This window comes from Colletotrichum jinshuiense, chromosome 7 (genome assembly GCF_051148585.1).
Source record: "Colletotrichum jinshuiense chromosome 7, complete sequence".
Taxonomy (NCBI): domain Eukaryota; kingdom Fungi; phylum Ascomycota; class Sordariomycetes; order Glomerellales; family Glomerellaceae; genus Colletotrichum; species Colletotrichum jinshuiense.
Window position 1 is genome coordinate 1,875,591 of NC_139314.1, and position 16,619 is coordinate 1,892,209.

Consider the following 16,619-nt stretch of genomic DNA (forward strand, 5'->3'; position numbering starts at 1 on the left):
GTCTTCCCTGCCCAATTGCACTCTCTACTGTTAATTCCTCCAAGTGGCAATATAGCGTCTTCGACCCGACATATCATAGCACGGCGGCTGGTTAGTGGTTCACAGCATCCTTGTTTTCGACACAATCCACATCTCCGTGCAGGCTTGAGGCGCCCCAGAGGTTGCACCCTCAACCATATTCTCCTCTAATAGCCCCCATCCAGTGGAGAGAAAGAACTGGGTCGTCCGTCCATGCTCAATGCCGCAACTGCAGTTTGACGGAACGCGACTCTCCAGAGTCCATGACCCAGCACTTCTCATCAAGCAATCCATCAAGCAAACACCCATGACAACTGGCCCGAACCAACCAGCTTGATCTGAAGCTCTCACGTTTTGGCAAACCTACGGATACTCTTCTGGGCCGCTAAGCCTTCGAAAGCGGACCGTGTCCCCTGCCTTCACCTTCTTCTCCTACCAATCGAGTGATTGTGGCCACTGGGGCATTGCCTGATGTTACTGCGTCTCCTCACGCAGCAGAATGGAGCACATCCGAGGAAGATGGAGCCCACAGAACACAGTCGTCTCTTGGCATACACATGCCTCTCCCACTCTTCCGAGCTCTCAATTTTCTATGGGGGTAAATTTCGAGACTGTGGCCCTAACTTCTCGTCAAAGCGAGTACAACGCCCTGGCAATGCGAAATTCATCGCCAAAAAGAAGGAAGCAAAGACGCAAAGAAGCAAGGAGAAGAGGGGGGGAAGGAAGGCCGCAAATTGATCACTACAGTGGACTAATCAAGTACCAATCACGGATACTGCGTGCATTGGTGGTAAAAACACTCTCCGCCGTGTCTGACTTGGAACTGGGATCCCCCGGTAAACATCTCCGTAGATTAGCTTCGAGAAAAAGTCATGGGCCTTCCTTGACGGCGTGGATCCCGTGTCCAGCATCGTTCCTCCAACTCTTCAGACCCCACTGCCGCCATCGAGGTAGCCGAGGGGCCTGTCAACGAGAGCGAATTCATTCATTCTCCGGGACTGGGATGCGCCCTCTGTCCAGGCGCCCTCACTCAACTTTAGCGTCTGTGCCCATGAGTATGAGAATGGACGCCGCTATCATAGCTACCGCCACGGTCGTTGCCCGATGCCCAACCTTGAGACGGAGCAAAGTCGGGAAGACACGAAGCACACCATGCTGCTCGAGTTGCTTGAGCTAACTGTTAGCCTCGCCCCCGCCACGTGTCTGCACAACCCCGCGCAACCCAAGCTAACGCCAAACCAGGATGGGTAGCTGTTCTGCCCACGCATCGGCCATAGGTGCCAGGTCATTTTAGACATTGAGACCAGGACTGGTAAATCAATACCACAAAACCAGCCTTTGAACATATTCTTTGCCGCTTCCTGTTGGGCATCCAGGTAGTTGGAGGAAATCCGTCATCTCTTTGCCAAAGTATCAACAATGTCAACGTTGTTTAGTCGCTGACGTTGTACTTAGAGCATACTTGCGGGCATCGACTTGTCCCTCACATTCAGCCAAGTTGGACCCCCCAAACCGTCGAGTTTCTTGTGAACAATGCCGAAGATGAACGGCTTCATGGAAACAAGTTTACCTTCGTGTACTTGCGACACATCGCTTATATGCCCAGAAGCTTGACAGAATCTTGGGCCAGGCATATAAGTAAGTTCGCCGGTCCTAGTTTGCATGTGCCCCTGGTGCTTAGTATGACAATTACATGAAGACTGTCGCTTGCATGATGCCCCAGAAGCTTCACGTTTAAGTCAACTCCGACGGTGGCAGCTTGATAGAAGATTATATACTGAAATAATTCTACGAATGACCGTGGGAGGCTTCGCTGGTCTCGGCATAGTGTTGTACGAAGTCCGAGACTTGAGACCTCATCTCGACGCTGCAGACTTCCAGACTATTCACTATAAGTTTAAGAAGATTACAATTGGCTTTTGGCCAAGAGACAGAATCATGCGGTTTACCGCCAAATACATGAAAGATGCCATTGTATAGGCTATTCTGCAGCGCTTGCTGGGAAACCGATTGAGGCGCATGGCATCTAAAAAATGAAAACCGGGCGTGGCACGCAATGGCAAAGCAGGAAGCCGAGGACAAAAGCAGGTACCGATATCTCCATTTCTATTTCGATATGAGGACTAGGAAAAAAAAGAGAAAGCCCCAGGATGACCTGGAAAACAATGACGGCTCCCGCTCCTGATGCGAGGAGGAGGTCTGAATACTGTTTTGACATTGCACCATGCCAATCAATGTAGAAACGGGCTGGTACATCGTTCAGCCTTGGCTGCCACCATATACCTAGATGAAATAATTCAAAGTTTCTAGAGGTATCAGTAGGACATAGCAGGGGCGCAAATCATGCTCTTGCATGAATCTCTTAGTATCGTCAAAAATAAAACGGTTGCCAAGATGCGACTTTCAGACCTTTGCGCACGGGTGGATCTGCTATCCACCCGAGAACCCGTGTTGGAGTCAAATATCTAACCCTTCTCAGTATTCTGCATCTTGCAGATTGAATCCCGAGGCCGTGGTCCTGAATATGCAGGGTATGTATGAGTTGTCGGTATTGCCAACGCCCACTTGCCCCATGAGGTTGTTGAATGAACCGAAGGGGCGACACACTGCAGAGGCCGAAGGGTCTGGGCCGCACAAGATACCTGCCCCCCCACACAAGTCTCGCAAAAACTCGATGACTAATAATATGGGGCGGTGGACGGGAGCTTTGAGCCAATCCAAGCATCAACTTGACTTTCGCATCTCTTTCTGAAGAAGACTATCTTCTCTACTTTAACTGTTGCAGTGCTTGAACAATCAAACAAAGCTGCCCAGGCAAGGGATTTAGCCCGATAAATTGAACCTGCCACCCCAACCAGACGACGCGAAAAAGAAAAGAAAATCAAAGAGGGAAATAGAAAAACTGCTAGCGACCGTAGATCTTGCCGGCATCGCACCCAAGCGCAACAGCTACGCGACTTCAACAGACCAACTTCCCAGCGCGCCTGCCTGTGGTCGACGAACGCTACCGAAACAAACTCAAGATTCCACCGGCTCCACGGGGCAGCGATCAACAAGATGGCAGCCGTAGCGCCCCGACCAGAAACAACTCAAATCCTCAACCACGCCTCGACAGCTACCTCCTTCAACTTCACCCCATTCCTCCGCCAAACCTACCGCCACGAGCTCTCCTCCGACCGACCACAATGCAAATCCTTCCTCGCGGGCCACTGCCCCCTCGGTGCGTCCTGTCCCGACCGACATGCCTCGTCCACGTCCTCGAATCCATCGGGCGGCCCCTCGCTGGTCTGCAAGCATTGGCTCCGAGGACTCTGCAAGAAGGGCGAGTCGTGCGAGTTTCTTCACGAGTATAACCTGCGCAAGATGCCCGAGTGCAATTTCTTCATGAGAAACGGATACTGTTCCAACGGCGAGGAGTGTCTGTACCTGCACATCGACCCGCAATCTAAGCTGCCACCCTGCCCGCACTATGACAAGGGCTTCTGTCCCCTAGGACCGCGATGCAGTAAGAAGCACGTGAGGAGGAAGCTTTGCGTGTACTACGTGGTGGGATTCTGTCCAGAGGGACCGACTTGCAAGTACGGCGCGCACCCGAGATGGAGGACCGACCTGGAGAAGCCGAGCGCCAAGGTTGAGGGCGAGGATGAGGCGAAGAGGGACGGCGAGAGGGAAGAGGGGGAGATGTTCCAACAACAGCGCGACAGGCAGAGGGACGCATACGAAGACCGTGGGCATGGAGACCGAAGGCATGGTGGTCGTGGAGGTGGAGGTGGCAAGTGGCGCGAACGTGGCAACAGGAGGTTCCGCGGGCGTGGACACTGAGGATGAAGCTAGTAACGGGATGTTGGAGGCGTTCTCGGGCTACCGATATTGCTGATCCGGTCCGGGTGCTGAATGGGGAGATGTAAACTAGGTCCCATGGGCCACTAGAGCCAGGGTTGGAAGCGCAACAGCATCTGGATTCCGGCCCACGGCATGTAGAATGATACCAAAGTTGATGATGGAGAACAAGACGTAGAAAAACAACAAACTGGGCGGACTTTTCTCACACTTCATACTTCATACGCACCGTAGAACTCGGGTTCTATGACTTCGTTGTACCACTGCTTGGTAACTTTTTTATTCGAACAGTAGGAGGCAGCCCACTTGATCAAGCAGTGACTACAGTTACTTCCGCTCACCGTCGCTGCAGGATGTTGTTCTTCAGGGAAACCGCGGACTATTTCTGAGGAGAAACTACGTGGATGGAGAAGGCGTTAATGATGAGTGACATTACAGAGAGCACTGTGATGGTTCTAGAGCGATGCCTAAAGTTTCCATTACACGTCTCGCCATTTATGTCATCGTCTCTTATATAATTACTCTTAAATTGTTCACGGATACAAGGAGATGGCGAGGAGTGAAAAAACTTCGGCAGTAGATAATGTTTGGAGTTCATTGGACCCAAATTCACAGGGGGTCAAGATATTTGGCTGATTAGCTAGTGTTTAACATGGTGATGTACGGCAAGATAGTCACGGAAATCAAGTGGTTATGCTGCCCACTCGGCCTAGAGGCGACGAAGCAAAGGAGAAGAGCCCCAGTAAAGGGGGTAGAGAGGCAGACTGCTAGTCATATCATGGCCCTGGGACTTGCTTACCAAAAGGAGGATTCAAAAAAGAGACAGCCCAATGATTCACTCACTCGCTTCGCTCATATCTACATGGCGCCTGCCTGGCAGCAACTGACTCTCATATTTCTCAGAATACAAGGAACGGAGTATTATTCTCACACCTTCCATGCCACTCCTGCGCCGTACCTTGCATGCAACCGCGAGGTTCGAATATATGCATGATAACCTATAGTTTCATCACTCGTGGCCTGATCTCCTCCTGCTTCTCGAAGCTTCTGCTGTATGAATCTCGCGCCACTCAAACAGTATGATTTTCTGCTGTTGCCACTGCTTACGCATCCCCCCCCCCCAGATGCCGTTGCCTAATGGTCTGACGAAAAGAATAGATTCTGCCTAATATACTCAGCTATACGGGAAGGCTGCCTCATACTCTCAGCCAACCTAAAGTAGATTGCAACTTGTTCATCGAAACAAAGCACTATCCAACGTCTTCGGCTGGTAGAATGCAATGCCTAACACTTCAAGCTAGTGAGCCAGTATATTACGTCGCGGAAGTCGTTGACGGGAACACCCACCAGTGTTGACAGACCTGCCTTGCCTTGACTCTAAAAATCGGAAGCAAAGACATCGGAAGTGTGTGCCTCCGTCTCTGCCTCTGCCATATCTGCCCCCATGCTTGCCCTCGCCCATCCAAGTAATTCGGAGAAATCCAGACAGATGGGAGGCATTACCAAACATAAGGTAAGTTGTAATCACCAAGTTGAACGACAGGCAACTCCTCCAGAAGCAAGTGCATAGACTGTTGCCTGGCAATCATTGTCTTCGATCTTACTGGCTGCTTCCATCAGGGGCAGGGCGGCCTCAGTGGAGCAGCGGCAGCCATTCGCCCAACACTCGCAGGGGATTCACTCGCGCCTGCCTAGCCCTCAAAGTTCCAAGCAGACATGGAAGTAAAGATCACTCTCGTGCCTTCCCTCTTGCTGTCTGGCTGCTAACTGCCATATCGATCGCAAACCCTGTACGTACCCTCCAGAGGTACGTACTTGACTGATTTGGCGACTGGCGGGCTCCCTCCAAAAATCTATATAAACACCCTCTTCCTCCCATCCTTTGGCCTGGATTTCTTCTTCTTTTCCTTCATACTTACCTTATCCGGCCTCCTGGAGATCATGAAATCCGGGTGGCAGAGAGGGAGGCCTGCATTGCACATCGCGGAGTCGACCTCTCTCGATTGCCCTGTGGGGCCATCGTGGGTGCAATTTTTGCTTTCTTAACAAACCATTCATCGTTTTCATTGTGTCCGCTGCTTGATGCAGCGGTATGAAGAAGACGCGGCTACCTGGATCCATTATTGGGATGGATAGGTGAGTGGTACTGGGTATGTTGATGCGTCTGGTGTCGCCGTAGGCCTGAGTTGATTAGACTGGCCGCCAATCATCGCATGGCCTTTAAGTGAGGTAGTTTTCAAGCCTGCCGTCGATCTTTGGTGATGGTCAGGGAAGCTCGGTGAGGGATTCGCGCCCGAGGCCGAGAACTGGGGTCTGAGTTGCGACGCCGTCGTCTAATTCCTCCGTGACGCGGCGTGCTCATCGATGAAAATAATTCGCAACAAGCCCAGAGCTCGTGGGAGCGAAGAGTGGGGTTTCTACAACTTCAGCACGTACTTGGAGTTACGAATGAAGTAAAGTCTAGAAGCCGACAAGGGAGCAACATCAAATTCCTGTACCCCAGACTGTGGGCATCGTGGAGCCTCGGGGAGCAGACTCCGAATGGAACCCTGCCCCGGAAATTGCATTACGCGCTAGTGCGGGATGCTATCTTTGGAAGTCCGAGCCTCAATGTTCGACGGTGTGCAACAAGGGGACGTATAGTTCCCTATCGAAGACCCTTAATTCCATACCCTTTGAGGACAGTGTTTCTCGCCTGTCGGCCAAGGCTAATTCCCAGAGTTCCCCAGGCCATCCAGACATCACACCCGTAGTCGTTCCTTTTTCAAAGTGTTCTAGATTCGAATTTTCTTGTATCGCACTATCTCATCGATCCGAGAGACGTTATCGTCACGTGCAACAAGCAGGTCTGACGATCGCCATCCACCTTCCTTGCCGGGTACCTTCAAATATCGTGCCGCCCTCGCCTCTCACAAATCCTTGCCCAACCAACTCACATCGCCAACTCATTCACTCGCGTCCTTGTTTTGTTTCTTTCTTCTGATTGACTGTTCGCCGAATTGCTCTCGTTTGCCCTCTTCCCAATTGGATTGAATCGCAGCTCCAGACCAACTTTTCCATACTTGCTCGCCAAATACATTCACAATGCTCGGCTGGTGAGCCTCTCATATCAGACCTGACATCGCGTGGAGGATGCATCTCTAAAAGCTTGTCTACAGGTATCAGGCAAGACTTGCGGCTCGCCCGCTGCTAACCCAGAGCATCACCACCGCCATCCTCTTCGCGACCGGTGATATCACCGCCCAGCAGCTCGTCGAGAAGCGCGGCCTCCAGAAGCATGACTTGAGCCGCACAGGCCGCATGGCCCTCTACGGTGGAGGTGAGTTCCGTCCCTGAGATCCGCCCGCTCTATGAGCGACAACCCGACCAGCTTGATTACTGACTGCCCCTTCAGTTATCTTTGGCCCCGCTGCCACCACCTGGTTCAAGTTCCTCCAGAACAACATAGTCCTCAAGAACAAGAACGCAGAGATCCTCGCCCGCGTCGCCGTCGATCAAGGTGTCTTTGCCCCCGTCATGATTGGCGTCTTTCTCTCTTCCATGGCTACGCTCGAGGGCAGCCCTGTGCAGGAAAAGCTTGACAAGAACTACACGACTGCGCTCACCTCCAACTACATGCTCTGGCCTTTCGTGCAGATGGTCAACTTCAAAGTTGTCCCGCTCCACCACCGCGTGCTCTTCGTCAACGTCATCAGCATCGGCTGGAACTCGTACCTCAGTTTTTTGAACAGCCAGTAAGGGGTCTGGGATAGTAGTGTTGACTAGTCGTGGACTCTGCGGATACCATGGCTGAAAGCCATCCCGAGACCGCGGGAAGGGGATGCGACAAGCTTGCTTTGCGTACGACACGGACCTTGCAGGTTTTTGGCTTCGGATTTGAGGGCATTAGAAGCAGGATAGACACGACTGGACTGATTACAGATGGGTCATGGTCAAGACCAGCACGGACATACTGCACAATTCTGCATTCCTGCGTGCAGAACCTGCCGCATTTAGAATATGCAATCCAACTATATGCTTTTCGAAGACATTTACTGTCGACCAAAGTTCCTTACGCTTCTAGAATGCGGGCGGCACAGACGAACCAAAATAAGCTTTATGAACGACCCTCCCAAATGCATACGCCATCGTCCGCCGCTCGCTTCCAACCCAGAGTTTTTGAAGTTAGGATCTCAAAATAACGGTGCCATGACTGGAACCCGTGGCTATGATGAAAGTGGCACAGACTATTTGACATTTAGGAAGGCCTGCTCCCAGGTAGCCGTCTGGAAAGATAGTTTCGCATATCCCGAGGGAGCCTCTAACGGTTCATGAGCCTCGCGTGATATCCTCACTTTTATTTCAATTTTTTTTTTATAAAGCTTATCGGGTCTTGACTGTCTACCGCAGCATATTGAACAGAACCGTGATTTTGACCTTGAGTGGTATATGGTGTCGACGGCCCCGATCATGGGCGCGTACCGGCCCAACCCCGCGTTAAATCTCCGTATGGCTGATGAGCTCCGGCTGCGGGGAAGGCGAGGAGAGACTCCAAGAAACAGCAATGTCGGCCCGCGACCTTCCATCTCCATATCTCGAACCAAAATCTAGCCAGTGCCAACGAATGGGCCTGCCAGGTGGCTGTTCTGACATTCTGGTATAGCCCTTCGGCTGAGAGGTTCAGGTGGGAACGCCCAGCACGGCGCCCCGCGTCTCTTATCTAGCATCGCACCACTTACGGCCTGCACCTGCAGCGATATCTGCCTCCCTGGGTAGGTGGGCAACTGCTGTCCCCTCATCTCACCCCACCTCAAGTCGGGATCCTTCAGCGACGGAGTTTGGGCTGTTGCAACGTTGCAGGCCAACCGACTCCATCGGCACTGGTGTCCATTGGCTTCAAGACTTGTACATACGAGGACGCAACTTGCAAAGTTGGTGAAGAGCTACGGCGTTTTACCATTTTCTCACTTGGTCAACTACTCGAGACATCTATTTTTGACGGCATGATTTAGGTGAAATGACGGTCCTCAATTTGCTCGACAACCTTAATCGGGACGGCTTTGTCGTCATCCCCTCAGTCCTTACCGAGGAGCAACTCGGGAGGCTCCGGAATGCCACCCAGGAAGCCACAGCGCTGGCCCGAGCCGGGAAATGGCCCAATGTACGGACCCTTCCCAAGCAGTTCCCTCCGTGGCCGGTCGCCACCCCCGAAGCGCCACCCGAAGGTATTTGGGGCGTGCAGGGGATGATGCATCCCGATATGCCCAACAACGATGTCTTCATCCAGACCTACTTCTCAGATGCCGTCATTGAACCTACCAAGCAGCTCCTGCAATGCTCCGACGACGACTTGGTTATGGAGCTCTTCAACCTGCTCATCCGGCCGGATCAAGACTTTGAGCTGAGATGGCACAGAGACGACATTCCGGCGACGGCCACTGCAGAGGAAGAGCTCGACCGCCTTAACAGACCGGCCTATTCGGCGCAATGGAACCTAGCCCTTTACGACGACAACAGCCTCATCGTCGTCCCGGGTTCGCACACTAGAGCCAGGACGGACGTGGAGCGTAACGCGGATCCGTACGAAAAGGGCATACCTAACGAGCTATTCGTGGAGTTGAAGGCGGGCGATATTGTCTTTTACAACAACAATATTCTGCACCGCGGCGCATACGTTGCCAGCAAGGAGCGCATGACGCTACATGGAAGCGCCGGCCATGTAAATGGCAGCACTCTCCGGGCGCGTAACGTCCTACAGCACGGGCTCAAGGGCTGGGTGGATAAGGTCGACTTGGGCGTGCTGGGTGAGAATGAGCGAGCGAGGGCCGAAAACATGCGGAGAATGCTAGTAAAGATGGGACAGGAAGCGGGGGAGGTGGGCTATTCTCTGGAGGGGTAGATAGATCAGATATGGATCTTTTTACAAAGCCAATGCATCTGCCGGCCAAGTAAATGCAAGGAATGGGGGGGTTCCAAGGACAACAGTCTTGGGCTTTGTTCCGGACCGGGACCAGCGGTGTGTCATAACCGAGCGGTGAATTGCGTGAGTCTTGGTCATGTGTGTTGGTTGGTTGTGAGGCGCTTAAGCCACGCTGCCTGTGACTGCGCGACATTTGTGGTAGTCCCAACTTAAAGACAATAAAGAAGCGCTACTGGCGTCAAGTATTTCTGGAACAAACAACAGCGTCATTCCTCTGAAAGGGATAACAACTGACACTTGCCGACGTGAACATTGTTTCGTCTCAAGTCCACAGCTTTCACAGAGCATTCAAAATACCTAAGGCTGGGGAAACAGTGATAGTGGCCTGTGCGCACAGATGCCTAAGTAACAAGGTGTCGGTGGACGTCTGAGCTTTTCCCTTCTTGCGGCCAAATCCGGGTTTGCTAACCATCAACCGACGCCGTCGGCATCACCTGCATCACCTCAACCACCTCCAAAAACCTCAAAACCGCCCCCCGATCACCCGAATTCTGCACCTGGCGACAATGTTGCCCTCATCGGTGCGGCGCGTGGTCGCCTCTGCGCCCCAGTCTCCCATCGTCGCCTCCCTCACCACCTCCGCTCCGAGAGCGGCTACGGCGACCATCAGCCTGCAGCAGAGACCCGGCGGCCACCAAAGACGATGGTCCTCCTCGAGCCCCTCGAGCCCCAATAACAATGGCTCTAAGGATATCCCCGGTCAGGGCCAGTCCGTCCACGCCTCGACATCGTCGAACTCCAGCAACACCAAGTCGAACGGCGAGAAGCGGAAACGGAAGAGCAAGGACAGCGCCGAGAGGGAGGCCACGCAGAAGCTGCCGAGCGTGCCAAGCACACAACACCTGTCTCAAGAAGGTATGTTCCAACCAGGAAGTTGCCACCAGTGGGAAATGCTGACCAAAGACGCGCAGCTCTGGGCCTGTCAACGTTTTTCTCGCTTCATCGGCCGATATCTGTGACCCATAGCATGCCCAAATCCGTGTCCGAGGAAGCCTTCGCCGCCATCTTCAAGCCTCGAACCAAGGCGAATAGGGTCTCCGACGTGATCTCCACACTATCAAGGACGACCGATGACCTCGAGGGCGCTATGGCCAAGATGACCATCGCAAACCAGGAGGTCGACGCATCAGGCGAGCCTGTCCAGAAGATCGACCTCAGGCACCCCGACGGCAGCGAGTCGAGCGTCTACGTCCAGCTGAACGCCATGGCTGGACAGTTCATCCCCTTCCGCCCCCCTCCCGCCCCCGAGGCCATGGGCGCCGCCGATGCCCACGTCGAGTCCGCCATTGAGGACGTCGTCGACGAGGCGCCTCACCACCGTGTCTACAAGGCCATGTTCACGATCGAGGAGACAACCGACGCCGACGGCCAGGTCCAGGTGCTTGCCCACAGCCCTAAGATCATGCAGGACGAGGCTCCCCGCTCGTTCCTTGAGCGCATGGCTCTGCGCCAGATGAAGTTCGACGAGGCGCAAGGCCACGACACCATGCAGGCCATCAGCGTCAAGCGCCAACGCAAGCTGAAGATGAAGAAGAAGAAGTACAAGAAGTTGATGAAGCGCACGCGTAACCTGCGCCGCAAGCTGGACAGAATATAAGCTGGGTGGCTGTATATACAAGCCGGCGGTTTTTCTCACTTTTCTCGAGCATATTTGGGGAGACGGTCTCTCATAATTGGTGTTCGGCTAGGCATCACTGATGGTTTCATCTCTTTTTCGTTAGTCAGTTCTCAGGCTTATAGAGAGAGAGAGAGAGAGAGAGAGAGGCAGCTTTGCATCAGATAGCAATCATCCCACTGTTTGCATCCGGAGCCATCACTAATGACTGTGCCGTATTTCCCAGAGAGACTTGGGAAACCCAGGCGATGCGAGAGAAATATCCTGTACAACAGAAGAGTGTATTACTAGTTCCACGAGGAAGAAGAATATTTCAGGGTTTCGAGATTTCCCCTTGAAAACCACACTATCTTAAGTGATCGTCCCTTTTTAGTTTTGGTGACCGCAGGGGTGTGTGAGAACCGGTAAGCAGTGGGGTGATTGCAGCGGAAAAGTTCCTGCACCCCACCACGGCGCATCCGCCTCGAAGCCTCACCGCCCGGCAGAAAAGGTTCTCTCCGCCAAAATTTTGGATTTCCTCGATTCTGCGAGGTATGGACGTTTGCGCCGACCACAGCAAGCCCATACCCGTCATCTTTCTGCCACCCCACGCCAACTGCGAGCTCTTTTGAAGATGTCGCGCAAGGCAGTGTAAGTCTAATTGAAAGACAAAGTCGTAAATGCAATCGGAATGCTTACTCACTGTTCTTTTTTTGCAGAGACCAGCGGATCCCCGCCTTGATTCAAAATGGCATCCAAGAGAAGAAGAGAAGCTTCTTCGTGATCGTCGGAGACCACTCCAAGGATGTCATTGTCAACCTCCACTACATCATGTCCCAAAAGGACATGAGACAGAACAAGTCCGTGTTGTGGGCATACAAGAACAAGCTTCTTGGCTTCACCAGGTATGGATGGCACCTCCTCAACGGGACACTTACGTAGAAGCTCGAGCTAACAGCTCTCCCCCGCCAGTCACCGTAAGAAGCGCGAGAACAAGATCAAGAAGGAAATCAAGCGTGGTGTTCGCGAAGCCAACGAATCGGACCCCTTCGAGCTTTTTGTGTCCCTTCACAACATCCGCTATGTCTACTACAAGGAGACCGAGAAGGTGCTCGGAAACACCTTCGGCATGTGTATTCTGCAAGATTTCGAGGCCATGACGCCAAACATCCTCGCGAGAACGATCGAGACGGTTGAGGGCGGTGGTTTGGTGGTTCTCCTGCTCAAGGGCATGAGCAGTTTGAAGCAGCTTTACACCATGTCCATGGATATCCACTCGAGGTACCGGACAGAGGCGCACGACGACGTTGTTGCGCGCTTCAACGAGCGATTCATTCTTTCACTCGGCAGCTGCGACTCTTGCCTCGTCATCGACGACGAGATGAACGTCCTTCCCATCTCGGGTGGCAAGGCCGTGAAGGCACTGCCCCCCGCTGAGAAGGATTTGATCAAGACCGAAACGCAGCAGGAGTTGGAGGACATGAAGGAGTCCCTACAAGATACCCAACCAGTTGGCTCCCTGGTTACCCTTGCGAAGACGGTTGATCAAGCGAAGGCGCTGTTGACCTTTGTGGATGCTATCGCCGAGAAAACCCTGAGGAGCACGGTCACTCTTACGGCCGCAAGAGGTCGCGGAAAGTCTGCGGCAATGGGTGTCGCTGTCGCCGCCGCCGTTGCGCACGGTTACAGCAACATCTTCATCACCTCTCCTTCGCCCGAGAACTTGAAGACCCTGTTTGAGTTTGTCTTCAAGGGTTTCGACGCGCTCGGCTATGCTGATCACGCCGACTACTCCATCATCCAGTCCACGAACCCCGACTTCAACAAGGCCATTGTCAGAGTCAACATCCACCGGGCGCATCGCCAGACGATCCAGTACATTAGACCTCAGGATGCTCACGTTCTCGGCCAGGCAGAGCTTGTCGTCATCGACGAGGCCGCTGCCATTCCCCTGCCCGTGGTGCGCAAGCTGATGGGTCCTTACCTGGTCTTCATGGCTTCTACTATTAACGGTTACGAGGGTACCGGCCGTTCGCTCTCGCTGAAGCTGATCAAGCAACTGAGAGAGCAGTCAAGACCCGGAGCGAAGACGACGGAAGATACCGAAGTTACCGACCGCTCAACCGGCAAGGCGGCCAAGGATCAGGGCTCCAGCCACCAAGCAAGCCGTTCTCTGCGTGAAATTACCCTGTCCGAACCCATCAGATACGCCCAGGGCGACTCCGTCGAGAAGTGGTTGAACAAGCTCCTGTGCCTGGACGCCACCCTCCCCAAGGCAAAGGCTAGCAGCCAGGGCTGCCCTGACCCGTCCCAGTGCGAGCTGTTGAAGGTCAACCGAGACACCCTCTTCTCTTTCCACCCCATCCCCGAGAAGTTCCTGCAGCAGATGGTGGCTCTATACGTCGCCAGCCACTACAAGAACTCCCCCGATGATCTCCAGTTGATGAGTGACGCTCCCGCTCACGAGCTCTACGTGCTCATTGCCCCGACGTCGGACGGAAAGCTTCCGGAGCCTTTGTGTGTTATTCAGGTTGCTTTGGAAGGTAAGATTAGCCGGCAGAGTGTTATCAACAGCCTGAGCAGAGGTCAGCGGGCCGCTGGTGATTTGATTCCCTGGCTCGTGAGCCAACAGTACCAGGACGACGAGTTTGCCTCCCTGTCCGGTGCGCGCGTTGTCAGAATCGCCACCAACCCGGAATACGTTTCCATGGGATATGGCACCAAGGCTCTGCAGCTGCTCACCGATTTCTACGAACAAAAGTTCACCAACCTCAATGAGAACTCTGACCTGGTTATGGAGGAGACTCTGACGAGGGTTACGGATGCGGAGCTGGCCAACACCTCCCTGCTCGAGGATGACATCCAAGTCAGAGATATCAAGAAGCTGCCGCCGTTGTTTGCTAGATTCTCCGAGATCAGACCTGCTGCGCTGGACTACGTCGGTGTCAGCTATGGCTTGACGCAACAACTCCACAAGTTCTGGAAGCGGGCCTCTTTTGCCCCCGTTTACCTGCGTCAAACTGCCAACGACTTGACGGGCGAGCACACGTGCGTCATGCTTCGGCCCCTAGAGAACACTGCCGACCAGTCATGGCTCGGTGCCTTCTCCAGAGATTTCCAACGCCGGTTCCAGTCGCTCCTCTCCTACCAGTTCAGGGAGTTCCCTTCAATTGTCGCGCTTAGCATCGACGAGTCGGCCAACGCTGGCGCGAAGCTTGACGGCTCTGAGCCCACATCTCTGAGCAAGGTCGAGCTGGACAGACTGCTGACGCCTTTCGATCTGAAGCGTCTTGAGTCGTATGCCAACAACATGCTCGACTACCACGTCATTCTTGACCTTGTCCCCACGCTCGCCAGCCTGTACTTCACTGGCAAGCTCAAGGCTGATATCAAGTTGACCGGTGTGCAGCAGGCCATCTTGCTGGCTATTGGCCTGCAGAGGAAGGATATGGACATTATCTCGCAGGAGCTGTCCCTTCCATCATCACAACTCTTGGCCATGTTCATCAAGATTCTGCGCAAGATCACGTCTCACTTCGGTACCCTGGTCAATGCTGCCGTTGAGGCCGAGCTGCCCAATGCCCATGCTATTGGTGTCAGCCGCGAGAACGCTTCTGGCGCTCACGATGACGAGATTGTGGACAAGAGGTTCGCTCCTCTCGAGACGTCCCTCGAAGATGAACTTGAAGAGGGAGGCGACGAGGCTCTGCAAAAGCTGCGCAAGAAGCAGCGTGAGCTCATCGACTCCCTTCCTCTTGACCAGTAAGTTGGCCTGTCCCATTTTCGCATGGATATTGAGCTAACAGTAACTTCAGGTATGAGGTTGACGGTGACGCCCCGACATGGGCTGAGGCAGAACAGGCCATCAAGGATGGAAAGTCCGGCGTAGTAAGTGTCAAGACGAGCAAGTCCAAGCGCAAGGCCGGACCTACGGCGGCAGAGATCTACGATGAGGCCGTCGGGGAGAAGTCTCACAAGAAGGCGAAGAAGTCCAAGAAGGACAGGAACTAAGCGGTGATGCATGAGATATAAACAAAAGTGTAAAAGCATTCTTACTAAAGGGTAAAACGGTATTTGTCCTAACATGGGCCTCTGTATGGAGTTGGCTCGGTATTTTTGTCTAGTTGAGAGGATTCTTGTTTTGGTAAAGATGAATGGACGGCATGGCCATCTGAAGAAGCGTCAGGAGCCCCCCATTGATCTGGTGACCACGGTGAATGCCCTGATGACGGAGTGTGACGATGCCCAGGTGGGCTTTAGAGGGGAAGGGACGATGGTGCAGTTTTATGCTCCTCCCCTCGCACCTTCCGTAGCAGTAGCGCTTGTCACCCTGCTTCCTCGCCCAGACTGCGACCACAACACTGGGAACGATACCATCCAAATGTCACAACGGAAACATGCCATCGCCTCCCATTTCAGAGCATCGAATTCACGACCGCATCCTCTTGATCACTACGGCGACCTCGAGCGGACCCATCACCGCACAACCCATACCTTGACGCTTGCGCCCTGCTTCTTGAGTTGTTCCGCACTCTGCATCCTGCGAGAGACTTGTACGGAATGTGCACCGAGACCATCGCCCTCTGCGAAAGCTGCGGCTTCCATAGACACATGCACTACCATCTTTGCATGGCATGGATATGGAGCTTCCGGCAAATTAAATGGGCCTTCACCACCCCCTTTGATGCTATTCCCAAAGCCAAAAACTGCCCCTTCTTCGACGGCGAAGTGAAGAGGGAGATTGAGCCCGGCCGATGCCCGAACAAGCAGTGTCCCGGGTACAAGATTAAAGCGGAGCTGGACATGGTGGCGACGGATGTGAGGACGGACGCGGAAAAGATCGAGGCTCAGCGCATCAAGATGGGCCTGAAGAAGAAGACAAGACCACAGGGATTTCGGAACCCTCTCGAGGTTGGTCGGCCGCACCAGCGAAAGCTTCCTGTCGTCATAATGGAGGGGTGGGAAGGAAGCTCCGGGACTAGCCAGGCAAAGCAGAAACAGTCAAGTGACGAGACGGCCGCAATGGAGCAAGAACACGCACGAGGAATAGCGATTCCGTCGAGTTCGCCAGCTGTTCAGGAGCCCTTTCGGAGACTGAGAAATTTCAACGGGCCCATGATGATACCGCACTGATACAAATTCATGGGCTATCCGTAACCGACGGATACACCCCAGAGAAGATGCGCCAACTGACTGAACACAAGAACA

The 16,619-nt window shown here is 53.6% G+C and overlaps 6 protein-coding genes across 6 annotated transcripts; all 6 read left to right on the top strand.

Moving 5' to 3' along the window:
* Positions 1-3,075: 3,075 nt before the first annotated feature.
* On the top strand, positions 3,076-3,840 carry EsH8_VII_000478 (uncharacterized protein; the record flags this gene model as incomplete). The annotated part of the gene is made up of 1 exon (XM_083270611.1): positions 3,076-3,840. One exon carries the CDS (start codon positions 3,076-3,078, stop codon positions 3,838-3,840), a length of 765 nt encoding a protein of 254 aa, XP_083128168.1.
* Positions 3,841-6,942: 3,102 nt separating this feature from the next.
* On the top strand, positions 6,943-7,596 carry EsH8_VII_000479 (Mpv17/PMP22 family protein; the record flags this gene model as incomplete). The annotated part of the gene is made up of 3 exons (XM_083270612.1): positions 6,943-6,953; positions 7,017-7,177; positions 7,253-7,596. The coding sequence occupies 3 exons, from the start codon at positions 6,943-6,945 to the stop codon at positions 7,594-7,596; spliced, it is 516 nt and encodes a 171-aa protein (XP_083128169.1).
* Positions 7,597-8,854: 1,258 nt separating this feature from the next.
* EsH8_VII_000480 (uncharacterized protein) lies at positions 8,855-9,736 on the top strand (the record flags this gene model as incomplete). The annotated part of the gene is made up of 1 exon (XM_083270613.1): positions 8,855-9,736. The coding sequence occupies one exon, from the start codon at positions 8,855-8,857 to the stop codon at positions 9,734-9,736; it is 882 nt and encodes a 293-aa protein (XP_083128170.1).
* A 587-nt stretch (positions 9,737-10,323) lies between these two features.
* Positions 10,324-11,414, top strand: EsH8_VII_000481 (mitochondrial 37S ribosomal protein mS38; the record flags this gene model as incomplete). The annotated part of the gene is made up of 2 exons (XM_083270614.1): positions 10,324-10,672; positions 10,729-11,414. The coding sequence occupies 2 exons, from the start codon at positions 10,324-10,326 to the stop codon at positions 11,412-11,414; spliced, it is 1,035 nt and encodes a 344-aa protein (XP_083128171.1).
* A 631-nt stretch (positions 11,415-12,045) lies between these two features.
* EsH8_VII_000482 (ribosome biosynthesis protein KRE33) lies at positions 12,046-15,422 on the top strand (the record flags this gene model as incomplete). Its single annotated transcript, XM_083270615.1, has 4 exons — positions 12,046-12,062; positions 12,131-12,316; positions 12,384-15,173; positions 15,227-15,422. 4 exons carry the CDS (start codon positions 12,046-12,048, stop codon positions 15,420-15,422), a joined length of 3,189 nt encoding a protein of 1,062 aa, XP_083128172.1.
* Positions 15,423-15,971: 549 nt separating this feature from the next.
* On the top strand, positions 15,972-16,544 carry EsH8_VII_000483 (uncharacterized protein; the record flags this gene model as incomplete). Its single annotated transcript, XM_083270616.1, has 1 exon — positions 15,972-16,544. The coding sequence occupies one exon, from the start codon at positions 15,972-15,974 to the stop codon at positions 16,542-16,544; it is 573 nt and encodes a 190-aa protein (XP_083128173.1).
* Positions 16,545-16,619: the final 75 nt, after the last annotated feature.